Here is a 24,505-nt window from a genome sequence, read left to right as displayed (position 1 = left end):
AACATCTTTTGTTCTTTAACCTATACATCTTAGTCAATTTCACTGGCGTGAGATACCACCTATATATCATTTTCCACAAGTTTTCTCTCAATGCCGTACACGCCGTGAACTTCATGTTGTTATTCCATAATTCCAGCCACCTTTCAAAATCAATATTATAACCGATGTCTATTGCCCATTTAGTCATTACCTCCTTTACCTCCTCGTCTTTTGTGCACCACTCCAATAAAATATCATACATCCTAGACAGAGTTTTATTCTTGCCTTCAATAACTTTCACATTAAACTTAGATTTTTTATCTTCAAATCCTAATTTCTTTTTATCTTCTTTTAACAAATCATTTACCTGGTGGTATTGCAACCACCCAGTAAATATTTTTTTTATCTCGTCATACGGTCTAAGTTTAATACCATGATCTGTTTTCCTTGTAAGTTCTTCATACGTGGCATTCTTCTCTTCCATATTAATTTTTTTAATAGTTAGCACCTCTATTGGTGATATCCACCAAGGTGTCTTCCTCTCCAAAAGATTTTTATTTCTTTCCCATACTTGGAAGATTGGTCCTCTAAAAAATTTTTTAGAGGCAGAATGGTCTTCCTTGGAAGGTCCTGGACTCTCATTCTATGGAGGTTTTCAGGGGTTCTTGAGCTGTGATTCCTGCACTGGAGAGGGTTGGACTAGATGACCCTTGGCGTCCCTTCCAATTCTACAGTTCTACGATTCACGGAATAGAATCTTCTACACTACAGTAGCCTTCGTCAACCTGGTGCCCATCAGATGTTCAATGGTAGTCCTCCTATGGGTGTCCCCATCATCTGGGGTGAAGAGAGAGACCGAATTTTTCCGTGTATAAGACTAGGTTTCCCCCCCCCCTTAAAAATAATGTCAAAAATGTGAGGTGTCTTATACACAGAGGCCATCTCCCCCTATTTTCTTAAATCCAAGTTCCCCAAAATAGGGGGTGTCTTATACATGGGGGCGTCTTATAGACGGAAAAATATTTTTATTGTTTTAATCTTTTTGTAAACTGTCATCGGAATAGATTTGAAAAATACCATAAATGATACATGAAAACAGATTATTGTCAATATTATCATTTAAAAACTGAAGCAGTTAAGATGATGCGGGGAAGATAACTGCAAAGGTAACGCCAATACTTTATGATAACCAATGATGGATAATTAAAAATAAACCACTGTCAACCAAACCACTTCAGATTGCATGCATACCAATATGTTCCTATTAAACAGAGTCAAGACTTTAGAGAACCCATCCACAATGAACTGGTGACACCTAGTGGGTGATAGGTGCAAATGCAATGTACACACTCATGCGTGGTTCTTCCGCTTTCAGGCGTCTATCCTGTAATAATCATTCAGTGGCCTCCAGGATCGAATATTAACTGGGTGGGAAATGGCAGAGCAGTGCCGTCCCTAGCAGAAAGTTTTTATACAAGAGCACACGATTTTGTGACGCTGTTCAAGCGAAGCACATCTTAATTTCGTCAGTGTCTGGATGTTCAAGAAAATAGGAGCCCCTTTAAAGCAATGCTGAGGTTGCCCAGGAAAATTCAGATTGGAGCTCCATCGCCATTCAGCAGGGTTGCCAGATCTCTAGGGCTGACCCGAAGTCTCCGGGTGGCAAGGGGAGGACTTGAATCTCTAGCTTGAAATTTCAACTTTTTAAAAAATTAAGAGGACTATGTTGCAGGAATTTATGTATGTGGGGGGGGGGTGTTTGCCCCTCCAGCAGATACCATGCACATGCAGCCCACTACCAAAATCAGCACAATCACTTTTGTGACTTTTGTGATTTGTCCCCACAAAACACCTCATCACAGTTTCTTCCGATCTATTCAAAGGGCCTTTGCTGCATGATACCAAATGTAAGAATTCAGTGATAAATATATCTATGTACTGGCTCACTGGGAAAACTTCAGAAATTCATATAGACATGTGAGCTCAGCTACTCAGCAGCCCCTCTGCCTGAGTGATAATCCCTGGCATCCTGATACCTGAGTGCCAGACAGGTAGCCATTCCAGAAATAACAAACCCAGATGAAGACAAAAGAGTATGATTAACTTGACTGGGAAACAGGGAAATATAAATGTCTCTTTTGTTTCACTTGATGGGTGGAGGGGAAGTAGAACCATGGGGCAGGGTCCAGGATGCTCAGATTACTGCCACCAGACTCCCCTTTCATGATGTAACCATGATGTATTAGTGATGTAGTTTGGGGGGGTGTAACATGGGCATTAGCAGCTAATAAAGTTTGGGGGCTCTTTTGTTCGGGGCTTCCATCTTGTTCCACCTTGTGGCAGGTGGGAGTCCTGTCACAACAGTCTTCAATAAAAACCAAGCCTACTGGCTGCTGCTTTGCTCTGGTATTCCTGGCTGGTGTCCTTGGTTTTTGTCCAAGGCAGCCCTCAGATTTCTCCGTTAACAACCATACTCCCCACTTGCAAGCTTCAACCCTATCAAAAGCCAGTTGCAAATTATTTCATAGACTCTCATGTGCGGAAGGCCTGCTCTCCTCTGCAGCCTTCTCCCCAATTAACCTCCGTCTCCATGGCGAAGTGGTGAAAGGGAGCACAGAGCAAAAATCACCAGGGGCCTCCCCTGGGTCTCATGTTTGGTCCCCAAGATCTCAGGTTCTGGGAGGCTCCTGACCTTTGCAACCCTGCTGGTCAAACACACCTTTAGGCTACAGCCCTACACCACTCAGTTGGCTAGAGTGTCATGATGATAGGGCCAAGGTTGCAGGTTTGATCCCTGTAAGGAACAGCTGCATATTCCTGCATGGGGGGGGGATTGGACTAGATGATCCTCAGGGTCCCTTCCAACTCTATGATTTCAATGGGAGTGTAATAATAACATTTAAGGTCTTATATATATATATAATAAATGTTCATAAATGTACCAACCAAGCACGTACATAGATCAGCACAGGAAGACAGTCCTGAAACCATTTTTGCTGCCAAACTAACCAAATGTTTTCTCTGCAAGAAGGGAGGGGATCAGAGAACCTTCCCATTGTCTCAGGAATTGGGAAATCACCATCTCAAAGGAATGGCCAGACTACCAGGAAAGGCAATCAGATAAGGCATTATCAGAAAACCTGCCAGACAGGAAAAACCCAACATTCACATTTCCGTTGTAGACCGCCTTTTCTGTGATGTAGGTATGATGTTTGTGGAGGGTGGTCTTGGGTTACACCCCTTCTGTGATGTATGTATGATGTATGGAGGGGTGGTCTTGAGCTCCAGGGCAGGGAATTTAAAATGTCTATATAAGGGCTGGCACACCTGGGTTCTGGGTCTTCCTCCTTTCCTGCAGGTGAGGGGAGCACCCTGTTGCAACAGATCAATAAAGATCAGGCTTACTAGCTGCTTTGCTTCTCAATATTCTCTGGTTGGCTCTGTTCTTTTCTCCTACCAATAGGAAACCCATGTAAGGACTCTTATACAGTCTCTTGGATACCCCATAAAGGAAAAAGGGCAGATTTTGTTTACAACAGGAGTTACTTTTAAGTCCCATGCTTAGGATTCCACAGCTAATCTCCTCTCCAAGGTACCGTATTTTTCGCTCTATAAGACGCACCAGACCATAAGACGCACCTAGTTTTTGGAGGAGGAAAACAAGAAAAAAAATATTCTGAATCCCAGAAGCCAGAACAGCAAGAGGGATCGCTGTGCAGCGAAAGCTGTGATCCCTCTCACTGTTCTGGCTTCTGAGATAGCTGCGCAGCCTGCATTCGCTCCATAAGACGAACACATATTTCCCCTTACTTTTTAGGAGGGAAAAAGTGAGTCTTATAGAGCAAAAAATATGGTACCTTTTTTCTGAAACATCTCCTCACGTGCTTTGCTGAAAGTCAAGTCTTCAAGCACTTGCTCCAAGGATGAGGAACTGATGGCCCTCCAGATGTCGCTGGACTCCGATTCCCATCATTCCTGGCAATGGGTCATGCTGGCTGGGGCTGATGGAAGCTGGAGTCCAACAGCCTTAGGAAGGTGACAGGTTCCCCAAACCCTGGGTTAATCAAACAATGTCCCTGCTTCTAGATTCAGGTAGGTAGCCGTGTTGGTCTGTCACAGTCAAAATAAATTTAAAAAATTGTCCAGTAGCGCCTCAGAGACCATCTAAGTTTGTTCTTAGTTGGTCTCTAAGATGTCCCTGCTTGTTTCAGCTGTCCCTGAGAAGTCAAGTTCTCTTTCTGTTGCCTACGCTGTTAGGTGATAAATTACACTCCCTTGTCCAGATGCTGTCCAAGAGCTTCTGTCTGCAAATTTGTGGATTTGTGTGTATCTAGGAGGGGGGAGAAAGAGAGAGAGAAAGAGAGGAGAAAAGCTATTTTCAAAATAATGAATCTTAAGAAGGCCATTAAAGTTGTAGAACTCCTCTTCATTATTTCTCTTTAAGGTTATTTATTAACCCAGAATTGCTCTTCTCATATTTCTCTTTTATTTGCAATCTTTCCCCCGGGCTAAAGTGTTATATATTTATCCTGCAGGTTAGCATTCTTTTTATGGTGTTCCTGGAGTTATATACTGCCCTTAATTTTATTAGTTTGTGTTGTATTTTAAATTATGCTAAGCAAAATGTGCAGCAACAGAAAGGAATCTGTCGTCATTCCTCCCCTAAGCATAGGTCTGATCCTGTTTTCCAGTTACTGCTGATCAGGCAACATGGAGGCCATGCCAAAATTTACAAGGAGTTGGGGGGGGACAAATAAAGCCCACCCAAACGACTTTCTCTTTCTCCCCTTAAGTCTGGAACCCCATAAAGCTCACCTTTATAGGTAACGCATTTGACTAAACCCCCACTGTAACAAAGTACAGAATGATCCAGTGACTTCTCTAAGATGAAAGGCAGAGGCTGAAACTAGGGGTTGCTGAAACTGGCCCCTGCCAAGGGCACAGGCTTGGGTCCAAAAAATCACCATATCAGACTATGGAGTGTATGACCTAATTGTGTGTGGCGACGTGACACTGTTGTCGTGGGCGAGGTCAAACACAGCAGTAGCACCCTGTGCTTCTCACCCCACAGCACAAAGGCATGCAACATTTTTCAGCTTTCCTCCTCACCTCGCTCTCCCTCTGGGCACTTCAAGTACTCAGGTCCTGTAAAAGGTAGCAGTTTCTAAGTGTCATGGGCCAGGAGTCAGCTTCGCCTGCTGAACAGCCGCCTGAAGGGGGGAGAAGGCTGAGTGACTCTACCTGCAGCTGATCAGCCTTCAAGGACTCAGAGGAGAAGGCACTGAAGAGAACCAGTTAGCTTCCGCCTTCTTAAGCAGGGCTTCCAGCCTCAGTTAGATGCTAGAAACAACACTTGCCATTCCTGGCTCAACTTTGCTGCTTCTTGCTCCTTTTGATCATTGGCTTCCTTGACCCCTGGACCGTCTGACCATGTGAACTGCTGTTTCCTGACCCTAGGACTGGACATGACTTTGGGTACAGACTCTGCCTACAGGCAAGTGCGGTGTGGTCTAAACCACTGAGCCTCTTGGGCTTGCCAGTCAGAAGGTCAGCGGTTCGAATCCCTGCGATGGAGTAAGCTCCCGTTGCTCTGTCTCAGCTCCAGCCAACCTAGCAGTTCAAAAGTACACCCGTGCAAGTAGATAAATAGGTACCACTGTGGCGGAAAGGTAAATGGCGTTTCCGTGCGCTGTGGCTTCCGTCATCGTGCTTGCTTGCACCAGAAGCAGTTTAGTCATTCTGGCCACATGACCCGGAAATCTGTCTGTGGAAAAATGGCGGCTTCCTCAGCCTGAATGTGAGACAAGTGCCAGAACCCCATAGTCGCCTTTAATTGCACTTTACTGTCCAGGGGTCCTTTACCTTTACCCCTGAGACTCTGTTGCTTGGCTGGTCTCCCACTTCCCTGAGCTCGCTCACTGTTGCTCAGCAGGAGACTGAGACACTAACGTGGCTATTGTGTTAAAGTGATTTTTTTTTCTGGAGCAGGGGGTGCTGTCAGGGACTGGCTAGATGATGAGGAGCGCTGGGAGGTACCAGCTGGGGAATCCCCAAGGGAATCCCTAGAGGAGGAAGGTTCACAGCCCAGGGCTTGGTGGTGGGACACTAAGGAGAGGTCAGAGGGAGAATGGCGGGAAGGAATGGGTTGGATGTGATACATAAGTAGCAGTCAAGTACAACATTCCTTATTTTCCTAGAGTGGACATGCAAGGGGTTGTTGGGTTCAGCCAGTTGAAAACTTCCTGTTTCCTCCTGGGCTGGAGCATCCTTCCTTTTGCATGTGACTAGAGGTGGGTGTGACCTTACCTGTGCAGGTAACAAAAGCACAAGGCACACAGCCCTCCTCCCTTCTTTTCCATCTTCCTTTCGTTGTGTGAACTGCAGTGACTGCCAGTCTACAGTCACTGGGATTAACCCCCCATATGGGGTAGATTCATATGTAAATATTTGTAACTAAGTCTGCCTTCAGGGATCCAACTGTGAACTGATGTGAGTAAACTTCTTTTATATACTTTAAATTGTGGCATGTTCATTCTTTTAAGAGGGAAATAAGGGGACTTACCAGGAATCTATATTGAAGCTTAAACAAGCTTGCAACCAGCTACCCACTGTGTGCTTAAAGGGGAATGTTAAAACTCTGCTAGAACTTGCTAGCGCAAGTTAGGAAGGATATTAATAAACAATATATCCTCTCCTGCCTCCCTGTACATTCCCACAGGATGCTGAAGAAGCAACAGGCTTTGGTGAGTGAGAGGAGCCTGTGACAGGGAGCAGCTCAGACTCAGAGGTTGAAGCAGCAGAGGAGGAAGGGTCACGAGGCTGCAGGAGAATCCCAGGAGTCTGTCTGTCCTGCTGCAACCAGCTCCTCTCCCCTCTTGGCTCCAAGGAATCAAAGGGCAATGCATAGGGCAGAACAGAGATTACAGATGCACATCCGGCAGAGAAGGAGACCTGGAGGAAGTAGAGAGTGGGGACTGTCAGCCCTGGCAAGAGCTCTATAGGAGCTGTATGCTGTTTTCTTGAATGAAAAATTAACTGCACTGCAGAACTCTGCGTCTTGTGTACTTGCGGATCTGGTAGGTGTTGATACAGCTCCTTGCCAAGGGCACGAGGGACCCTAGGTGCTTCTCGGAGGAAAGGTTACTAAATTTGGGCTGTTTAAAGAAAAAGGAAGTCAAATGCAACATGGTGGGAATGTTCAGAATGACGCATGGCATGGGGAAGGTGACTAAAGAAACATTTTTCTCTATCTCCCTAAACACTAGAACTCAGACATCCGATGAAAGGGAATGCTGGAAGACTCTGGATCAGGCACCCCCAACCTGCGGCCCTCCAGATGTTTTGACCTACAACTCCCATGATCCCTAGCTAACAGGACCAGTGGTCAGGGATGATGGGGATTGTATTCCAAAACATCTGGAGGGCCGAAGGTTGGGGATGCCTGCTCTGGACTCTGAAAGATTCAGAACAGGGAAAAGAAAGGACTTTTTCATGTAGTGCGTAGTTAAATTACGGACCTTTCTCCCCCCAGGTGGCAGTGATGGCCACCAACTTGGATGGTTTAGGAAGAGGGTTCTACAAGTTAACAGAGGACAAGACTAATAATGGCTACCAACCCTGATGATTATCTTCTACCTTCACTGTCGGAGGCAGAATATGTTTCTGAATCCCAGTTGCTGGAAACCAGAGGAGCAGAGAGGGCTCTTGTGCGCAGGCATCTCCTTAGCCAGGCATAGGCAAACTCGGCCCTCCAGATGGTTTGGGACTACAACTCCATCATCCCTGACCACTGGTCCTGTTAGCTAGGGATCATGGGAGTTGTAGTCCCAAAACATCTGGAGGGCCGAGTTTCCCTATGCCTGTGCTTGGCCACTGTGGGAACGGGATGCTGGACTAGATGGGCCATTGGCTTTACCAAGAAGGTTTTTCTGATGCTTTTGCCTGCTCTGAAACTCCCATCAATCTGCAGGGGATAGAAACTGGCATTCTTTACTGTCAGCAGTGTTGTTTAGTAAAATAAATGTCAAATGCAGATGTGAACAGGAGGGATGGGAGGCTCTGTCCATTTTGGTTCTTTCAGCTTCTCATTTTCCCCAATTTTTAAAATGGGAGCTCTTCACTTTTTCTGCAATTTGCATTTAAACAATAATCCTAATAAACAACCATCAGCATTTTAGAGGGAATTCCTCCTAATGCATTTTTATATGCAGACGTTTTTGCAAGTCATTTCCCCTAATATACTGCATTTTGGGAGTCATTTTCTCCAATACCTTTATCCTTACGCACACTTCCCTTTAAAATATGCACTTTTGAAAATGGCATTAAGTTGGCTAATTGCATAATACAATGGAGAGAAGTCAACATTTTGAAGGATAGCTGGACTTGCGTATTGTTTTGGTAAATGTGAATTTTCTGTAGACTTTCTTTTAAACTATTTCTATACCACTTTTCCCTAAGAAGTTCTCAAAGGGAAAGGTAGGTTACAAACATGTTTCCATTGCTCTTTTATAGGCCAGTGTAAAAGTTTACTTCCAGGCCCAAAATATATGGGACACCTTGTTCTGGTGGGCTACCTTGCCTGAAGGAAGATTGACTTCCATTTGGAAGCAAGGCCTTTTTGGTTGTGGCACCTCCATTGTGAAATGCTCCCCTGCCTGATAAGTTATTGACAACCTCCTGGGCTCAAGTCAAAGATGCCTTGTTCCAACAAGTACCGTATTTTTTGCTCTATAAGACTCACTTTTTCCCTCCTAAAAAGTAAGGGGAAATGTTTGTGCGTCTTATGGAGCAAATGCAGGCTGCACACTATCCCAGAAACCAGAACAGCAAGTGGGATTGCTGCTTTCGCTGCGCAGCGATCCCTCTTGCTGTTCTGGCTTCTGGGATTCAGAATATTTTTTTTCTTGTTTTCCTCCTCCAAAAACTAGGTGCGTCTTATGGTCTGGTGCGTCTTATAGAGCGAAAAATACGGTATTTAACTGCCTGCTGTCTTTCTCTTCCTGTGCCCACTTCCCATAGACACCATCTCTGTGGGGTCCAGGGGCCGAGGGACCTACAAAATTTTTACTGTGGGTGCCTGGCTGAGCAACCCCATGCGGTGTGCGCATGACATCACATGGTGCGCTGAAGCCCAATGGGGCTAGTCACAGCTACACCATGTGATGTCATGCATGCAACATGCTGTGTGATGTCAGGAGTGTGACACTTGTGACGTCACGCACGTGCGCCAGGCATCCACGATGTGGGGGAGAACCCGGTGTGCCTGCCACCTCCTGCCGCTGAACAGACCTGACATGTTTTAAAATTTAGAGGAATATCAAAACAAAAAACAACTAGAGAATGGATAGTATTCAAGAATTATGTAAAACTTTATTGTACAAATAATTCCATATTAGCAGGAACTGAGTGATATTTGTAAAGAAAAAGATTAAAGGAATGTATACAAAGTAGAAAGAAACGATATGACAAATACAAATCTGTGTAAAAAAGGATGTTTATATAGCAGTATAATGAGAAGGGTGGGAAGAATTGTGTCGATGAACACTTTTACTATGTAAATAATTTTGTCTTGTCGTTTTTCTTTTTTTTGACTTCTCTACTTTTTATCTTTTTTCTTTATTCTCACTTTTCTTTCTTCTTTTTTAAATCCTTTATAACCTTCTATTTTCTATATAATTTTACTTTTTCTTTACCTGTGAAGAGATAATACACAATGTTTGTATAGACATGCAAATTTTTAATCAATTAAGTATAATTTTTTTAAAAAAATTAGATTTTATGAAGCTGCCATCAAAGAAGAGACAATACATGGACACATAAATTCAACCTCCCTAAAGCACGTTCTACCTAGCTACGTAAATACCCCTCCAATACTTGGGCGCTTGTTAGGTGCAACTTTCCCCCTTCTAAATTCAGGCTGCCTGTCGCTAATTAAATTCTGCTTTTCAGGCACTTTCCCCCTTGCTTAAATCCCTGCAAATCATTTCTAACTCTTTCTCATTCCTCGGCCGCTAAGCTAGCCACCCTGTAATCCTTCACCTCGCTGTGTGATCCTTTCCTGACTGCACCCGGGCCTGGAGCTTTTCGTCTGGATCTCAGGAGCCCAACCTGTCAGGAGAGGGGAAAGCATCTAAAAATACCACTTAAGACCTCAGCTAATTTCTAAATCCTCCTTTTTCTGTTTAAGATGCCTGCCTCTGCCAGATGGGCTCCTTCTGCGCTTGGATTTGCAGTCTTCCTTAAGAACCGCAAATCCGCCGCACCACCGTTCCCTTTGTTATCTGCATGGGGCTCCTCCTCTATCAAACCCCACAGACCGTGATCCAGGTCTTAGCCTGGGTAACAACATAAGCCAAATAACTTTCGCAGCCGCTCCACCTCCTTTCTCTTCCCGCTCCAGGGGGACGAATTTAGGCTGGATTCAAGCAATTCCCCCATCAGCTGGGTGTGCGAGTCTCTGAGCCCAGGGATGGGCGACTGTGTCAAATTTGGTTCCTCTGCACTGGTCATTTCCCCAGTCTTGCATTCAAGTTCTACACATTGCTAGATCTCACCGACGTCCTCGTAGAAATTCATCGGCGCATGAGTGCAATTTTTATCCTACCGCATTCATTTTTGCCTCATATGCACACTTCTGCGAAGCAATTTCCCGCAGCAGAATGCATTTTTGCATATTGTTTGCATATTGAAAATACTTTTTGCATATTGAAAATACTATTTTGCATATTGAAAATACTAATGTATTTTCACTAATGTACACTTTTACCCCCAGTCAGTGGCGTAGCGTGGGTTGTCAGCACCCGGGGCAAGGCAAGTAATTTGCGCCCCCTAACCCATGGATTTGCGCCCCCTAACCTGTGGATTTGCGCCCCCTAACCCATGGATTTGCCCTAACCCCAGATGTTGCGCCCGGTGCGGCCGGCCCCCCCTGCACCCCCCACGCTACGCCACTGCCCCCAGTATATGCGCTTTTTGGCTGGAGACATGGCTGGCAAAATTCATCAAATGTGAATTTAGAAGGACAGCCAAGGTTAAATTTGAATATTGTTTTAAAATGTGAATTGGGTAAGCTGTCTTTTAAACAGGGCTTGGGCTCAAGGCTGCCTGAAATATTGTATCTCCCTATAACAGGCACCCCCAAACTCGGCCCTCTAGATGTTTTGGGACCACAACTCCCATCATCCCTAGCTAACAGGACCAGTGGTCAGGGGTGATGGGAATTGTAGTCCCAAAACATCTGGAGGGCCGAGTTTGGGGGTGCCTGCCCTATATGATAAGGTTGCCATATCTTCCTGCCCAGGTGTCAAGATCCTCAGATGAGCACCTTTTCTCAGTAGCAGTGAGGGCCACGGGGTCATTTACAATAGAAAAACATGGAAATACATAGCACAATAATAAACAAAAACCAATGTCCCACCCAGTTTAAAAGGCTATAAATTGTTTCATCAGCCAAAGGCTGAACAGAGCAACGTTTTTGCCTGGCGCCTAAAGATATGTAATGAACCTGACAAGTGAACTCCCTCGGGAAAGCGTTCCACAAACGGGGAGACACTGCAGCAGAGGTCAATACTCATGTACCTCTTGTTGTGGGGCAGATGAGGCAAAAGTTGGCTGCAAATTATAGCACAGACATGGGTGGGGGGAGTAGCTGCCCTCTCTATCGCATTGTAGCATTTCCCCCCTTCTGCCTCCAGGACAGTCCTCCCCCCCAATAATCTGATTGGGAACCTTAGAAATAGGTGTAGGAATTTGCAGTGCCGGATTTACGTATAAGCTAAACTATCAATAGCTTAGGGCCCCACTCTCTTGGTGCCCCCCCAAAAAAATTTAAAGGGAAAAACCTGGATGTACATTTCCAAAATATAAGATAAAAAACAAATAAAATAAAACCTACATCCAGCAACAGTGTTTTGTGTTGTGTAGGCTCCTATGATATAAGTCATGGGCCCCGCCTGCTAGCCTGCTCCCTAAAATATCACTGGTTTGCTCCTTTCTATATATAGGGTGCCTACGTTCTGCACGGACTGGTTGCATGGCAACATGGGCAAATGGCTTTAGATATCTATCAGGTCCATAAATTACCATATAGCATATATTCAACACAAAAAACATTGACCATTTGTTGTTGACAAAGGACAGCTGGACATATAAAGGGCCCCATTACCGTCAGTAGTGTTATGTACTGAGGTTCTCACCCTGGTCCGGCAGGGGGATATTGTAGATAGTTTTCACTCAGGTCCACATATGCAAATAAGGGATTGAAAGTGATTGAAAGTGACATTCAGTGATTGGATTACAGAAAGTGGTTACTGTTGCCTTCTAGTGGAGCTCTATATAAGCAGTCTGGCTGAACCCTTCAGTTCAGTTCTGTTCTGGCCTGTGAATAAACAAGAGCTGTTTGGAGAATCGCTGTGTCATCTGATATGCTCACCCACAACTTAACAAGTAGCTTCTTAGGGCCTCATCAAACCTCAATCCGGCCCTGGTAGGAAATCACGCTGGGAGTGGAATGGAGTGGTGGAAGTTTAAGAAAAACGGAGGAGTTTTGCAAGCTAAAATCTGGATTGAAGACAGAGCTATATAGATTGACAAAAGGGGCTTTCGCCAACCCAGTGGTGGTTTTGGTTCCCTCACCACCCACCGTGTCTTAAATACGGAGCTTGGAGAATAAAGAGAGAGTGTGTTTCTTTTGAAAGTAGAGACTGGGAAGGCTAATCTACTTAGTGATGGCTTTCCCACTCCCTGCTTCTGCCACATTGCTTAATATGCAAGGCAGATAGATGTGTATATTGGTGATCTTGTATATCAATATTAATAGTATGTGTTCCTGGGAACTCTTTAAGGTGTTTTCTTTGGGGGGCGGTTTTCTGAACAAGCAAAAATGTCTTACAGCAACTTAAAGGGTATGATTCTATGAAACTGTATAATATTATAAGTACTGGTGAGGATGGTGCAGATAGTGAGGTCAGGAGGTAATTAAATGCATCCAGAACTGACCAGCAAGTGCATTGTTCACACTACTGTTCACAAGAAGAAAGGGAACAACCCCCCTTTAGCTAAGGTTTCTATCTTAACTTCCAATCAGTGATACATTTGCTCATTTGTTAGATTTTGTATTTTGCTCTGGTTATCTCCCGCTTGGACTACTACAATGCGCTCTACGTGAGGCGACCTTTGAAGGTGACCTGGAAACTACAGCTAATCAGAATGCGGCAGCTAGACTGGTGACTGGGAGCAGCTGCCGAGACCACATAACACCGGTCCTGAAAGACCTACATTGGCTCCCAGTACATTTCCAAGCACAATTCAAAGTCTTGGTGCTGACCTTTAAAGCCCTAAATGGCCTCAGCCCAGTATACCTGAAGGAGCATCTCCACACCCATTGTTCTGCCCGGACACTGAGGTCCAGCGCTGAGGGCCTTCTGCTGGTTCCCTCACTGCAAGAAGCCAAGTTACAGGGAACGAGGCAGAGGGCCTTCTCGGTAGTGGCACCTGCCCTGTGGAACGCCCTCCCATCAGATGTCAAGGAGATAAACAACTATCTGACTTTTAGAAGACATCTGAAGGCAGCCCTATTTAGGGAAGCTTTTAATATTTGATGAATTATTGTATTTTAATATACAAGAGTGGCTGGGGAAACCCAGCCAGATGGGCAGGGTATAAATCAGGCATAGGCAAACTCGGCCCGCCTGATGTTTTGAGACTACAACTCCCATCATCCCTAGCTAACAGGACCAGTGGTCAGGGATAATGGGAATTGTAGTCTCAAAATATCTGGAGGGCTGAGTTTGCCTATGCTTGGTATAAATAAGTAAATAAATAATGTTTATTATATCTCCATGCCGCTTTTCATTCAAATGAATCTCAAAGTGGCTTACAAACAATAAATAACAATGACATGATAGAACATCACCAATACAGCACAACCACAATCTATAAAGCACTGTTTAAAAAGCAACAACTAAAAAAATAACCTCATGCCTGTTATCTGTTTGCTCAATGTGAAGGCATGAGTCAGTGTCTTGTGAGAATGATGTAAGGCCATAGGGAGATCACATGACCCCATGCCCTGATTTTACACAACATCCAGCTTGGTCACCGTCAATGAACACCCTGTCCTGGTCATGGCGACTTCCTAACACCAACTAGTTTAACAAAATATTAATAGAAGACTGTGCTTTCAAGGGAAGCTTGCTAACTATCCAGAAAATGACAGCCTAGTCTGCTCTTGAGCTTTTCATACCTTTAACCTCTGCTTAAAAAACCTTCAAGTAAGGGAAGTCCACCGCCTCCAGAGGGAGTCCGTTCCACAGTCGAACATATCTTACTGTCAGAAAGTTCTGCCTGAAGTGTAGTCAGAATCTCCTTTCCTCTAACTTGAATACATTGTTCGGGTCTTACCTTCCAGAGCAGGAGAAAACAAACTTGCTTCATCTTCTATGTGAGAGCCCTTTAAATATTTGTAGATGGCTTTTATATTAGCTCTCTGTCTCCTTTTCCCCCAGGCTAAACATACCCAGCTCCCCCCCCCCAACAGGTCGCTCTCCTCTGCACATGTTCCAACTTGTCAACAACCTTCTTAAATTGTATTGCCCAGAACTGAACACAGTATTCCAGGTGTGGTTTGATCAAGGTAGAATAGAGTGGTACTATTACTTCCCTGGATCAGGACACTATACTTGTGTTGATGCAGCCTAGAATAGCATTAGCTTTTTTTGCTGCTGCATTACACAGTTGGCTCATGTTACGCTTGTGGTCCACTAACACCCCTAGATCCTTTTCACATATACTACTGACAAACCAGGTGTGCCCCTTCTTATATCTGTGCAGCTTGTTATTCCTGCCTAAGTGTAAAACCTTATATTTGTCCCTATTGTGATTAATTTTGTTAGTTTGGACCCAGTTGTCCAATCCGTAAAGGTCATATTGATCCCCAATTCTCTTTTCTCCAGCATTAGCTACACTTCCCTGGACTTGTTTTGATTAATGTATGCAGGAGACTTTGTGGATATTTAAGTTATAATTAGAAAAACCTTAATAATTATTCATAAAGGAAACAGTTTATAAGAAGTAAATAATGAGGCCAGATACAGGATATCTTTTATTTGATGGTTTGTATGGTTGTATGTTATGCTCACTGTATGTTATGTTCACGTTTAATCAGGGTGGATTTGTGTATGTGGGGTGGGGGGGTTATGTTATGTTGTAAATAAAATTCCAATTAAAAAAAATAAAAAAATTGTCCAGTAGCACCTTAGAGACCAACTAGCGAAAGCTCATACCAAGAACAAACTTAGTTGGTCTCTAAGGTGCTACTGGACAATTATTATTATTTTTAAAAATATATTTCTCCGTCATCTTAAGTTGTTTATAAAGAAGACATTGAACAAAACAGGCCCATGACAACTCTATGGTGTGGCATTCCAGTTGTCCCTTTTTCCAGGATGATGAGGAATCGTTACTGGGTTTGGTCACTCAACCAGCTACAGATCCAAAAGTTACCTCATCCAACCTACATTTTACCAGCTTCTCCACCAAAACGCCACGGGGAAACTTTGTATAGGTGCACGCTTTATGCAGAAGGCGGTCCCCTGCACCCTGAGATCAATAGGATTTACTTCCGAGTAGGTGCGCATGTGTGCAAAAGGCATGGATGGGGTCAGTGCCGGATTTACGTATACTGTTGTTGTTTAGTCGTTTAGTCGTGTCCGACTCTTCGTGACCCTATGGACCAGAGCATGCCAGGCACTCCTGTCTTCCACTGCCTCCCGCAGTTTGGTCAAACTCATGTTGGCCGCTTTGAGAACACTGTCCAACCATCTCGTCCTCTGTCGTCCCCTTCTCCTCTTGCCCTCCATCTTTCCCAACATCAGGGTCTTTCCAATACTTTCCAATATAGCTAAACAAGCTATAGCTTAGGGCCCCTCTCTCTTGGGGCCCCCCAAAAAATTAAAAGGAAAAAAACCTGGATGCACATTTCCAAAATATAAGATAAAAAACAAATAACATAAAACCTAAATACAGCAACAGTGTTTTGTGTTGTGTAGGCTCCTATGATGTAAGCAATGGGCCCCCAATCATTTTAAGTTAGAGCTTAATAATTATTTCACTATTAATATATTTCTTCTTAATTGTATTCCAGCTCAACAATTACTTTGATAAAATACATACTTTGTTATGTGCAAATGGCTTTGGATACCTATTAGGTCTATAAATTACCATATAGCATATATTCAACACAAAAAAACAGCGACAATTTGTTGTTGACAAAGGACAGCTGGACATATAAAGGGCCCCATGACCTTCAGCAGCTTAGGGCCTCATCAAACCTCAATCCGGCCCTGGATAGGATGCCCAACCACGTCACGCGGATTCCCTAACTCGCGTGGAGGGCTTGAGAAAGCAAGGCTGACTCAGCGCAATTCCCCCATCACTGCCACGCCGCCCGCCGACAATCAACACTTTCGTGATTCAGCAGAAACCAGGCGGGGCGAATGGCGTCTTGATTGGTCGGGTGGGACAGTGACGTCAAAGCCGGCTACTTCGGATTGGGGAACCGCGAAGCGGAAGAAGCGAAGCATGATTCAGCATATAATATCCACCTACATAAAGCTCTGTAGAAGTCGAAACTTAACAACTCTTTTGGAACTTCACTAGAAACCGGAGAAATACAGAGTTTGGGGCATCAGGGAAACGGTAAGTAAAGTGCTGCCGTTGGTCTGCCAGCTGATTTACCCTTTAACTCTTCCTTTATTTTTAAAGAATCTGTTCGTTTCTTCATTCTTCTGTATTGCTGTCATTCTGTGCCTTAAATTATACGAGGCGGGAAGGAGAGATTTTTTATCTGTAGGTGAAGAAATATTCCCATTTCCATGCAGTATCTTAAAACAGCTGGGGTGAAAAGGTGCTTTGCTTTGGATTGTACCAGTCCTTTTTTCCTCTCAGAAATATAAATACTATACAAATCATTGTTAATGCTGTCTTGCTATTAACTGGTTTGTCTAACTTCCTTCTCCAACCCTCTGAAACTCCTTAGGTTTAGGAACTGCTCCCTCTGTGCTTAGATGATCTCCACCCCTGCCTCTTCAGATACATTTTATTAAATGTTAATAACTAAAAAACAGATTACAGAGAAAAGGTTTTTTTTTGGGGGGGGGGGAATAAGCTGTCACAATTGCCAATAAGGAAATGTAAGATACAGCTATACATGACTTTTTGAGTCAATACAGTTGTACCTCGGGTTAAGTACTTAATTCGTTCTGGAGGTCCGTACTTAACCTGAAACTGTTCTTAATCTAAAGTACCACTTTAGCTAATGGGGCCTCCCACTGCTGCCGTGCTGCCAGAGCCCGATTTGTTCTCATCCTGAAGCAAAGTTCTTAACCCGAGGTACTATTTCTGGGTTAGCGGAGTCTGTAACCTGAAGCGTATGTAACCCAAGGTACCACTGTATTCCGCTTTTTCTTCTGTGTTTTGTGCCTCCCTCGGCACCTGTAATTCAACCCTTTAGATATTGGTGTCTTTGTTCAGCTGGGTGAGAAACTGGTTTTCTCTGATAAAAGTGTTCCAAATGTCCATTAGGCAGTTCTCAAGGGTAAAACTTTCAGCTTACTTGAAATGCATCCAGGCCGTGGCTGATTGGACGCTTGCTCACACCTCTAGCTCCTTATTCCTATGGAATTAAGAGGCACTTCTAACAGTGCTACTATGCACCTTGTTTACTTAGATATCATTTAGCCTTGCAAGCATGTCCATAGTGATTTGTCTGAATAGAAGACCCTGGTCATTTGTGGCTCGGAAGATAAACACCTGACTTTATATTGCCTATTTTCAGGCTTCCTGGAAAACCTGATGCATTTAAACCAGTAGAACCTCCTCTTACAGGTAACAAAGAACTCTTTAAGAAAAGCAGGCTGCTTCCTAAAATGGAGTTTCCAGATTTGGGGAAACACTGCTCTGAGAAGACCTGCAAGCAGCTAGGTGAGAACCTGCTCAGGGGGGTGCTGATGCTGCGTTTGGACCTTTCCTTAAGGGTAGAGTGCCATGGTATCAGGCAGACAACCAGAGCAGGAAGGAGCGGCTACAGAGATATAAAGAGCATGTAATAAATGAGGAGTCTGTATCAGGGATGGGGAACCTGTGGCCTTCCTGGAGTAAAGCTCCCATTGTTGCTCGCCATTGTCTACAGTGAGAGGAGGTGGGAGCCCAAGAACATTTGGAGGGCAGCAAAGTCCCCAGCCTTGACTTATTTCTCCCCCCCCCCTTTTCCACCTTCCATTGCAAATGCAAGTGGCTTGCATTGCAAAAAAGCAAATATAACCATATTGCTTGCTTACAGTGTTTCTATACTGCCAATAACCAATGCCTTTCTGGGCAGTTTACAGTAAAACTGGCCACAACAGGTGCTTCAGGGCTTGGATAATCCATCTTAGAGCTCCTCACATGGTGGAATGGGAAGAACAAAGCCTTGATAACCCTTCCTCCCAAGGGGAGGTGGAGTGACCTAACTAAGCCTGGCAGAAAAACTTACTCTATGCTCTTAACCCCTTCATGCATTAATTAGACTTGAGCATGTTGGTTATAGGGACATGGGTGGTGCTATGGGTTAAATCACAGAGCCTAGGACTTGCCTATCAGAAGGTCGGCGGTTCGAATCCCCACGACGGGGTGGGCTCCCGTTGCTCGGTCCCTGCTCCTGCCAACCTAGCAGTTTGAAAGCACGTCAAGTGCAAGTAGATAAATAGGTACCGCTCCAGCGGGAAGGTAAACGTCGTTTCCGTGCGCTGCTCTGGTTTGCCAGAAGCGGCTTAGTCATGCTGGCCACATGACCCAGAAGCTGTACGCCGGCTCCCTCGGCCAATAAAGCAAGATGAGCACCGCAACCCCAGAGCCGGCCACGACTGGACCTAATGGTCAGGGGTCCCTTTACCTTTTATGTTGGTTATATGTGACTCCTCATCCCACATTTTCCTTGAACTAGGTGTGTTTTCTCTTTTTTTCCTTGTAGACTTTCTACCTCTGAAATGCGATGCATGCGGTGAGGTCTTCTGCAAAGACCACTTTGCGTATAACCGGCACAGGTGTTCCTCTGCATACCAGAAGGTAATGTAAACTGCAGAAAGGGTGAAACTTGACTAGTGTGTGGGAAATGAAGAATAGCGCTGCAAAACTGAATAGCTGACATTTTTTGAAAAGAAGCAGCTGTAGATAACAACACACGTGCTGTTCGTAGGACCAAAGCAGGGATGGGGTTGTGCATGATGGAGTGCAGACTTTGCACCTTAACACACCTGAGTTCTGCCGCCATATTTCCTCGCTAATATCCAGTTGCTTTTTCAGGATGTGCAAGTTCCAGTCTGTCCTCTCTGTAACACTCCCATCCCAGTAAAGAAGGGAGAGGTGCCGGATGCTGCTGTTAGTGCCCACATGGACAGAGACTGCAAACGTGATTCTGCTCAGCAGAAGCAAAAGGTTAGCACCTTTTCCCAAAGCTATACTGGATGTACACAGCAGTTCAAGATGACGCAATATTGTGAGGTCCTTGCTCTGTATCCAGTTTATCTTTAATCAAGAGACACTCAAACACTTTCCTAGCTGGCAACCCAACTTTGGCAAGGACACAGATTTCCAAAGTTCCTCTTTGCAGGCCCCTAAGAATTTCGAAGAAAACAGCTATATTTAAGTTGTTTCACAAAATTTATACTGTAAGCTCTTCACTGGATCAATAGTGCTTTTGGCTGGCTGGGAAGTGTTCTTAACTGCGATACCTCTCATTTCCCTGACTAGTAAAGGTAAAGGGACACCTGACCCTTAGGTCCAATTGTGACCGATTCTGGGGTTGCGGCGCTCATCTCACTTTATTGGCCGAGGGAGCCGGCGTACAGCTTCCGGGTCATGTGGCCAGCATGACTAAGCCGCTTCTGGCAAATCAGAGCATCACACAGAAATACTGTTTACCTTCCCGCCGGAGCAGTACCTATTTATCTACTTGCACTTTGACGTGCTTTCAAACTGCTAGGTTGGCAGGAGCAGGGAATGAGCAACGGGAGCTCACCCCATTGCGGGGATTTGAACCGCCGACCTTCTGATCAGCAAGCCCAAGGCTCTGTGGTTTAACCCATAGCGCTACCCGCGTCCCTGGCTATTATTATTTATTAATTTTGTATACTGCCCTTCGTCCGTAGATCTCAGGGTGGTTCAATACATAAAATCATAATATAAAAAACACAAAATACGTGTAATAGAAACAACAGCAACAACAACCAATAATCCCTCTCCCAGAAACACATTTTAAAGGCCATAGGTTATTTAATCAGCCAAAGGCCTTATTGAAGGGAAACGCCTGACGCCCAAAGGTGTGCAGTCAAACCTTGGCTGTCGAACATAATCTGTTCCAGAAGCCCTTTCGACTTCTGAAATGTTTGACAACTGAAGCACGGCTTCTGATTGGTTGCAAGAGCTTCTTGCACTGTATTCCAACTTGTATTTTAATCAATTGTTTGTTTGGGGGGGTTTTTTTGGTTGTTTTATTTTTAATGTTTTTACTGTATTTATATTCTGTGTTAGCCGCCCTGAGCCTGGTCTTGGCCGAAGAGGGTGGGGTATAAATAAAAATTTATTATTATTATTATTATTATTATTATTATTATTCAAGCAGAAGCCACATTTTGAATGTTTGGCTTCTGAAAAACGTTTGAAAACCGGAGCATTTACTTCCAGGTTTTTGGTGTTCAGGAGCCAAAATGTTCCAAAACGGAGCCAAGGTTTGACTGTATAATGAAGACACAAACCTCCCTGAGGAGAGCATTCCACAAATGGGGAGCCACTACAGAAAAGGCCCTTTTTTGTGTTGTCATCCTCCAGACCTCTCATGGAGGAGGCACACAAAGAAAGGCCTCAGAGGATGATCTTTGGGACCAGATAGGTTCATATAGGGAGAGTTGGTCCTTGAGATATTGTGGTCCTGAACCATTAAAATATCTATAGGTCAAAATCAGCACTTTGAATTGGGTCTGGAAACTTATTTGGCAGCCAGTGCAATCAGGCTAGGAACGGTGTAATATTTCCAAGCTCTCTTGTTCTGGTGAGCAACCTAACCCCCAAATTCTACATCAGCTGTGATTTGTATGAGGCAAGACAGTCCTTAAGGTATCGTGGTCCTGAGCCTTTTGGTGTGTGTGCACACTTCCGTTTTGTGTGGCTGGAATGTAGTTTATGTAAAGGTAAAAGTTGCATCCCTTGACCTGCCCACCACTGTGTGTGTGGCCCCTGGAAGCCTGCCCTCAAGGGAATGTGGCCCTGGAGCTGAAAAAGCTTCCCTTCCATTGCACTACAGGGAAGCCAGATTCTCTTACTGGATTTGGTTATTAGCAGCACAATACTAGACCAGTTCACCCAAGTCCCTCTTAGTTAAATGGAGTTTGCTTCTAGGTGAGCATGCCTGGGGATTGCAACCATTAAAATGGTAGGCAGTTGTGGAATCCTTGCGAGTCAGTCAACTTTCCTGGTCCAGTTGTAACTCGACTTCCTTCTTAATCTAGATCTTCACACACAAGTGCTTCCAGCCAGGTTGCAAAAAGAGGGAGATGATGAAGCTGGTTTGCGACCAGTGTCAGGGGAACTTCTGTCTGAAACACCGACATCCTCTGGACCATGCCTGCAAAGGACAAGCCCGGGCCATTTCCAAAGCTGGGTAAGGCTAGAACCAGGGGCTTTTGGCGGGGGGGGGGGGTCCACCCTGGGTGTCACCCTGACAGGGGCAAAAAAATAGCGGGTGGCATTCACCACAGGGCCTACAGCGCGCCTGAGCCACGCCTCTCGGGCACCCGCAGGCTCCGCGCTGTCCACCCGCTGCCTCCCTCCCAGCTGTAGGTCGGCTGACACCCCACGGCGTGCCCCATCCCTATGGGTGCCATGCGCCCTGTGCCGTCCCTATGGGTGGTTCACCCCGCCCCTATGGGCGCACTGCTCCAGGTGTCCGAGAGGCTTCCTCCGCTGCTGGCTAGAACTTCTCTGCTGGCTCAAGAAGCTGCCTGCAGAAAATATTAAATGTTTTAAATCCTCTTGAAGGTTTTAAAGCCAGTGTGGCCTTGTGAACTTCCGAGGCCTTCTGCAAGCCAGCTCACATGCATCCATGCATACATCATTTTATTTGTATGCTGTCTTGCCAAAGGCTTGCATAAGTCTAACGTGATCAATAGACAGCAGTGTGGACTTAGACCTTAAAACATGTACAGTGGACCCTCGAGATACGAATGTAATTCATTCCAAGGGTCCGTACGTACCCCGAAATTCCGCAAGTAGAGGTGCTGCTTCTGCGCACGTGCGCATGGCAAAACCCGGAAGAATACACTTCTGGGTTTGCCGCGTTTGCAACCTGAAAGTTACGTTACCCGAAGGTAATGTAATCTGCAGGTCCACTGTATTGGTCTTTCTGAATAATGTCAGCTTTCCCCCCCTTTTTCTCCTGTGGCAAAATGTCCTGTCCCCCGCAGGCAAAGAGACCTTTGCCTTGTGCAGTGAGGCTTCCTGAATGATGGAAGGGGTATTCCTGCGCAAACCCAGAAGTGGCACAGCTGGCAGGTGCATGCAGAATGCTGAGTGTGGCTGTTTCCTTGCAGATGTGCTGCTCTGATGAGATCGCTGGAATCAAACAAGATGTCTCTCAACCACCGGGTTCTGCAGAACAGGTAAATAACAACAGAGTAACCCCAGCCACTCTGGGCGGCTTCCATCAAAATATTTAAAACACACACACACAGAGAAGAAAACCTCAAACATTAAAAACCTCCCTGAACAGGACTACCTTCAGGTGTCATCTAAAAGTCATGTGTATTTCCTTGACATCTGATGGGAGGGCGTTCCACAAGGTGTGCGCCACTACTAAGAAGGCCCTCTGCCTGGTTCCCTGTAAGCTCACTTCTCGCAGTGAGGGAATCGCCAGAAGACTCTCGGAGCTGGACCTCAGTGTCTGGGCTGAATGATGGAGGTGGAGACGCTCCTTCAGGTATACAGGACCGAGGCCGTCAGCACCAACACTCTGAATTGTGCTTGGAAATGTACTGGGAGCCAGTGTGGATCTTTTAGGACCGGTGTTATACAGCCCTGGCAGCCACTCCCATTCACCAGTCTGGCAGCCACATTCTGGATTAAATGGGGCTGGCGTGCTCCTCCCATGTCTGTTGAACCTAATAACTGGAGCAGAATCTCACCTGACATGTACCACAGAAGTGGGCAGACCCAGACTTGTAGCATCCACTTCATTTTGCACTTGGACTTTGGAGGGCCACTAGCTATATGGCTTGGGCCGAGGCTACCTCAAAGAGTGTATCTTAGTGGGAGAACGTATCCCTACTAGTCCCAGAGCTGGCGTGCTGAGTGGATGTTGCCTGGGAAGCAAGGCCGAGAGCTTAAAAGCTCTTTTCTCGCCAGGTCTCCTTGGGGCTACCCAGTGCAAAAAAATAGCTTTTAAGCACTCAGCCTTGCTTCTTGGCAAGGCCCACTCAGTACACTGGCTTTGGGAGTGTACAGGATGCTGTCGCGAGATAATCCAACTTCCTTCTTGTTGAGAGCATCCCAACCTTGCCCATATATAAAGAAATACTGCAAATTAGAAGTAAAGGTGAAACTCGAAAAATTAGAGTATCGTGGAAAAGTTCATTTATTTCAGTAATTCAACTTAAAAGGTGAAACTAATATATGAGATCGACTCATGACACGCAGAGCAAGATGTGCTTTTACTTAGAGGTCCAATCTTGCTCAATTTGCAATCCTTGTTTTGCTGATTTCATTGAATATTCTAATTTTCTGAGATTGTTAATTTGGGGTTTTCATCAGCTGTACGCCATGATCATCACAATTATAACAAAGAAAGGCTTGACACATCTCACTTGTCATGTCATGAGTCGATCTCATATATTAGTTTCACCTGTTAAGTTGAATTACTGAAATCAATTAACTTTTCCACAATATTCTTATTTTTCGAGTTTCACCTGTACGTAAGATGTGGGCGTACTACAAAAGTAGAGACATGATGTCTTCTGAGAAATGGGTGGTTCTTCGTTAGCTGCAGCTTGTTGTTGACTAATTGCTTGTTGTTTTTTCAGCTGCAAAGCAAAAAGCTGAAGTTTTCACAGCCTGGGTCCCAAACTGCCTTGTCCTGTTTACTGCTGTACAGATTTAGCTCTTAAAACTTCTTCGTATTTTCTATATTACTTTTATATGTCTATTTCTTCAATAAAAACAAATGTCTTTACAAATAGTGGTGCTTCTTTGGTAGTTCAGTCACTGGAAAACCTGAAACCAAGTCCTATACTTGTTGGATAAATCTCCCAAGAAGCAAGGAGGAGATTTGTTGCATTGCCCCAAGTTTAATGACTTGCAAGTACGATGCCTTGAGCCATCCAGCTTTTGCCAATCTGTTGGCCTTGATATGTTTTGGCGTCCAGTTCCCATCAGCACCAGCCAGCACGGCCAACAGTTAGGGATGGTGGAAGTTGCAGTTCAAAATACCTAGAAGTACCAGTTT

At 44.9% G+C, this 24,505-nt stretch overlaps 1 protein-coding gene across 4 annotated transcripts; it reads left to right on the top strand.

The window, feature by feature from the left end:
- The first annotated feature begins 16,521 nt into the window (after nucleotides 1-16,521).
- ZFAND2A (zinc finger AN1-type containing 2A) lies at nucleotides 16,522-24,238 on the top strand. 4 transcript variants are annotated; one of them, XR_014541526.1, is made up of 7 exons: nucleotides 16,522-16,674; nucleotides 17,863-17,958; nucleotides 18,986-19,080; nucleotides 19,318-19,449; nucleotides 21,519-21,670; nucleotides 22,473-22,667; nucleotides 24,084-24,238. XR_014541526.1 is itself a non-coding variant. In XM_083585942.1 (7 exons), exons 2-7 carry the CDS (start codon nucleotides 17,904-17,906, stop codon nucleotides 24,100-24,102), a joined length of 522 nt encoding a protein of 173 aa, XP_083442068.1. In that variant the 5' UTR covers nucleotides 16,522-16,674; nucleotides 17,863-17,903; the 3' UTR covers nucleotides 24,103-24,238. The 4 variants fall into 4 exon arrangements, 3 of the variants coding, with proteins under 3 accessions (XP_083442068.1, XP_083442070.1, XP_083442069.1); XM_083585942.1 differs by having other exon boundaries at nucleotides 22,599-22,667; XM_083585943.1 differs by having other exon boundaries at nucleotides 16,550-16,674; nucleotides 17,813-17,958; nucleotides 22,599-22,667.
- Nucleotides 24,239-24,505: the final 267 nt, after the last annotated feature.

Source organism: Podarcis filfolensis (assembly GCF_964270895.1).
Source record: "Podarcis filfolensis genome assembly, chromosome: 14".
Classification (NCBI taxonomy): domain Eukaryota; kingdom Metazoa; phylum Chordata; class Lepidosauria; order Squamata; family Lacertidae; genus Podarcis; species Podarcis filfolensis.
Note: the sequence above shows the minus strand (reverse complement) of the source record. Positions and strands in the feature narration are given on the sequence as shown.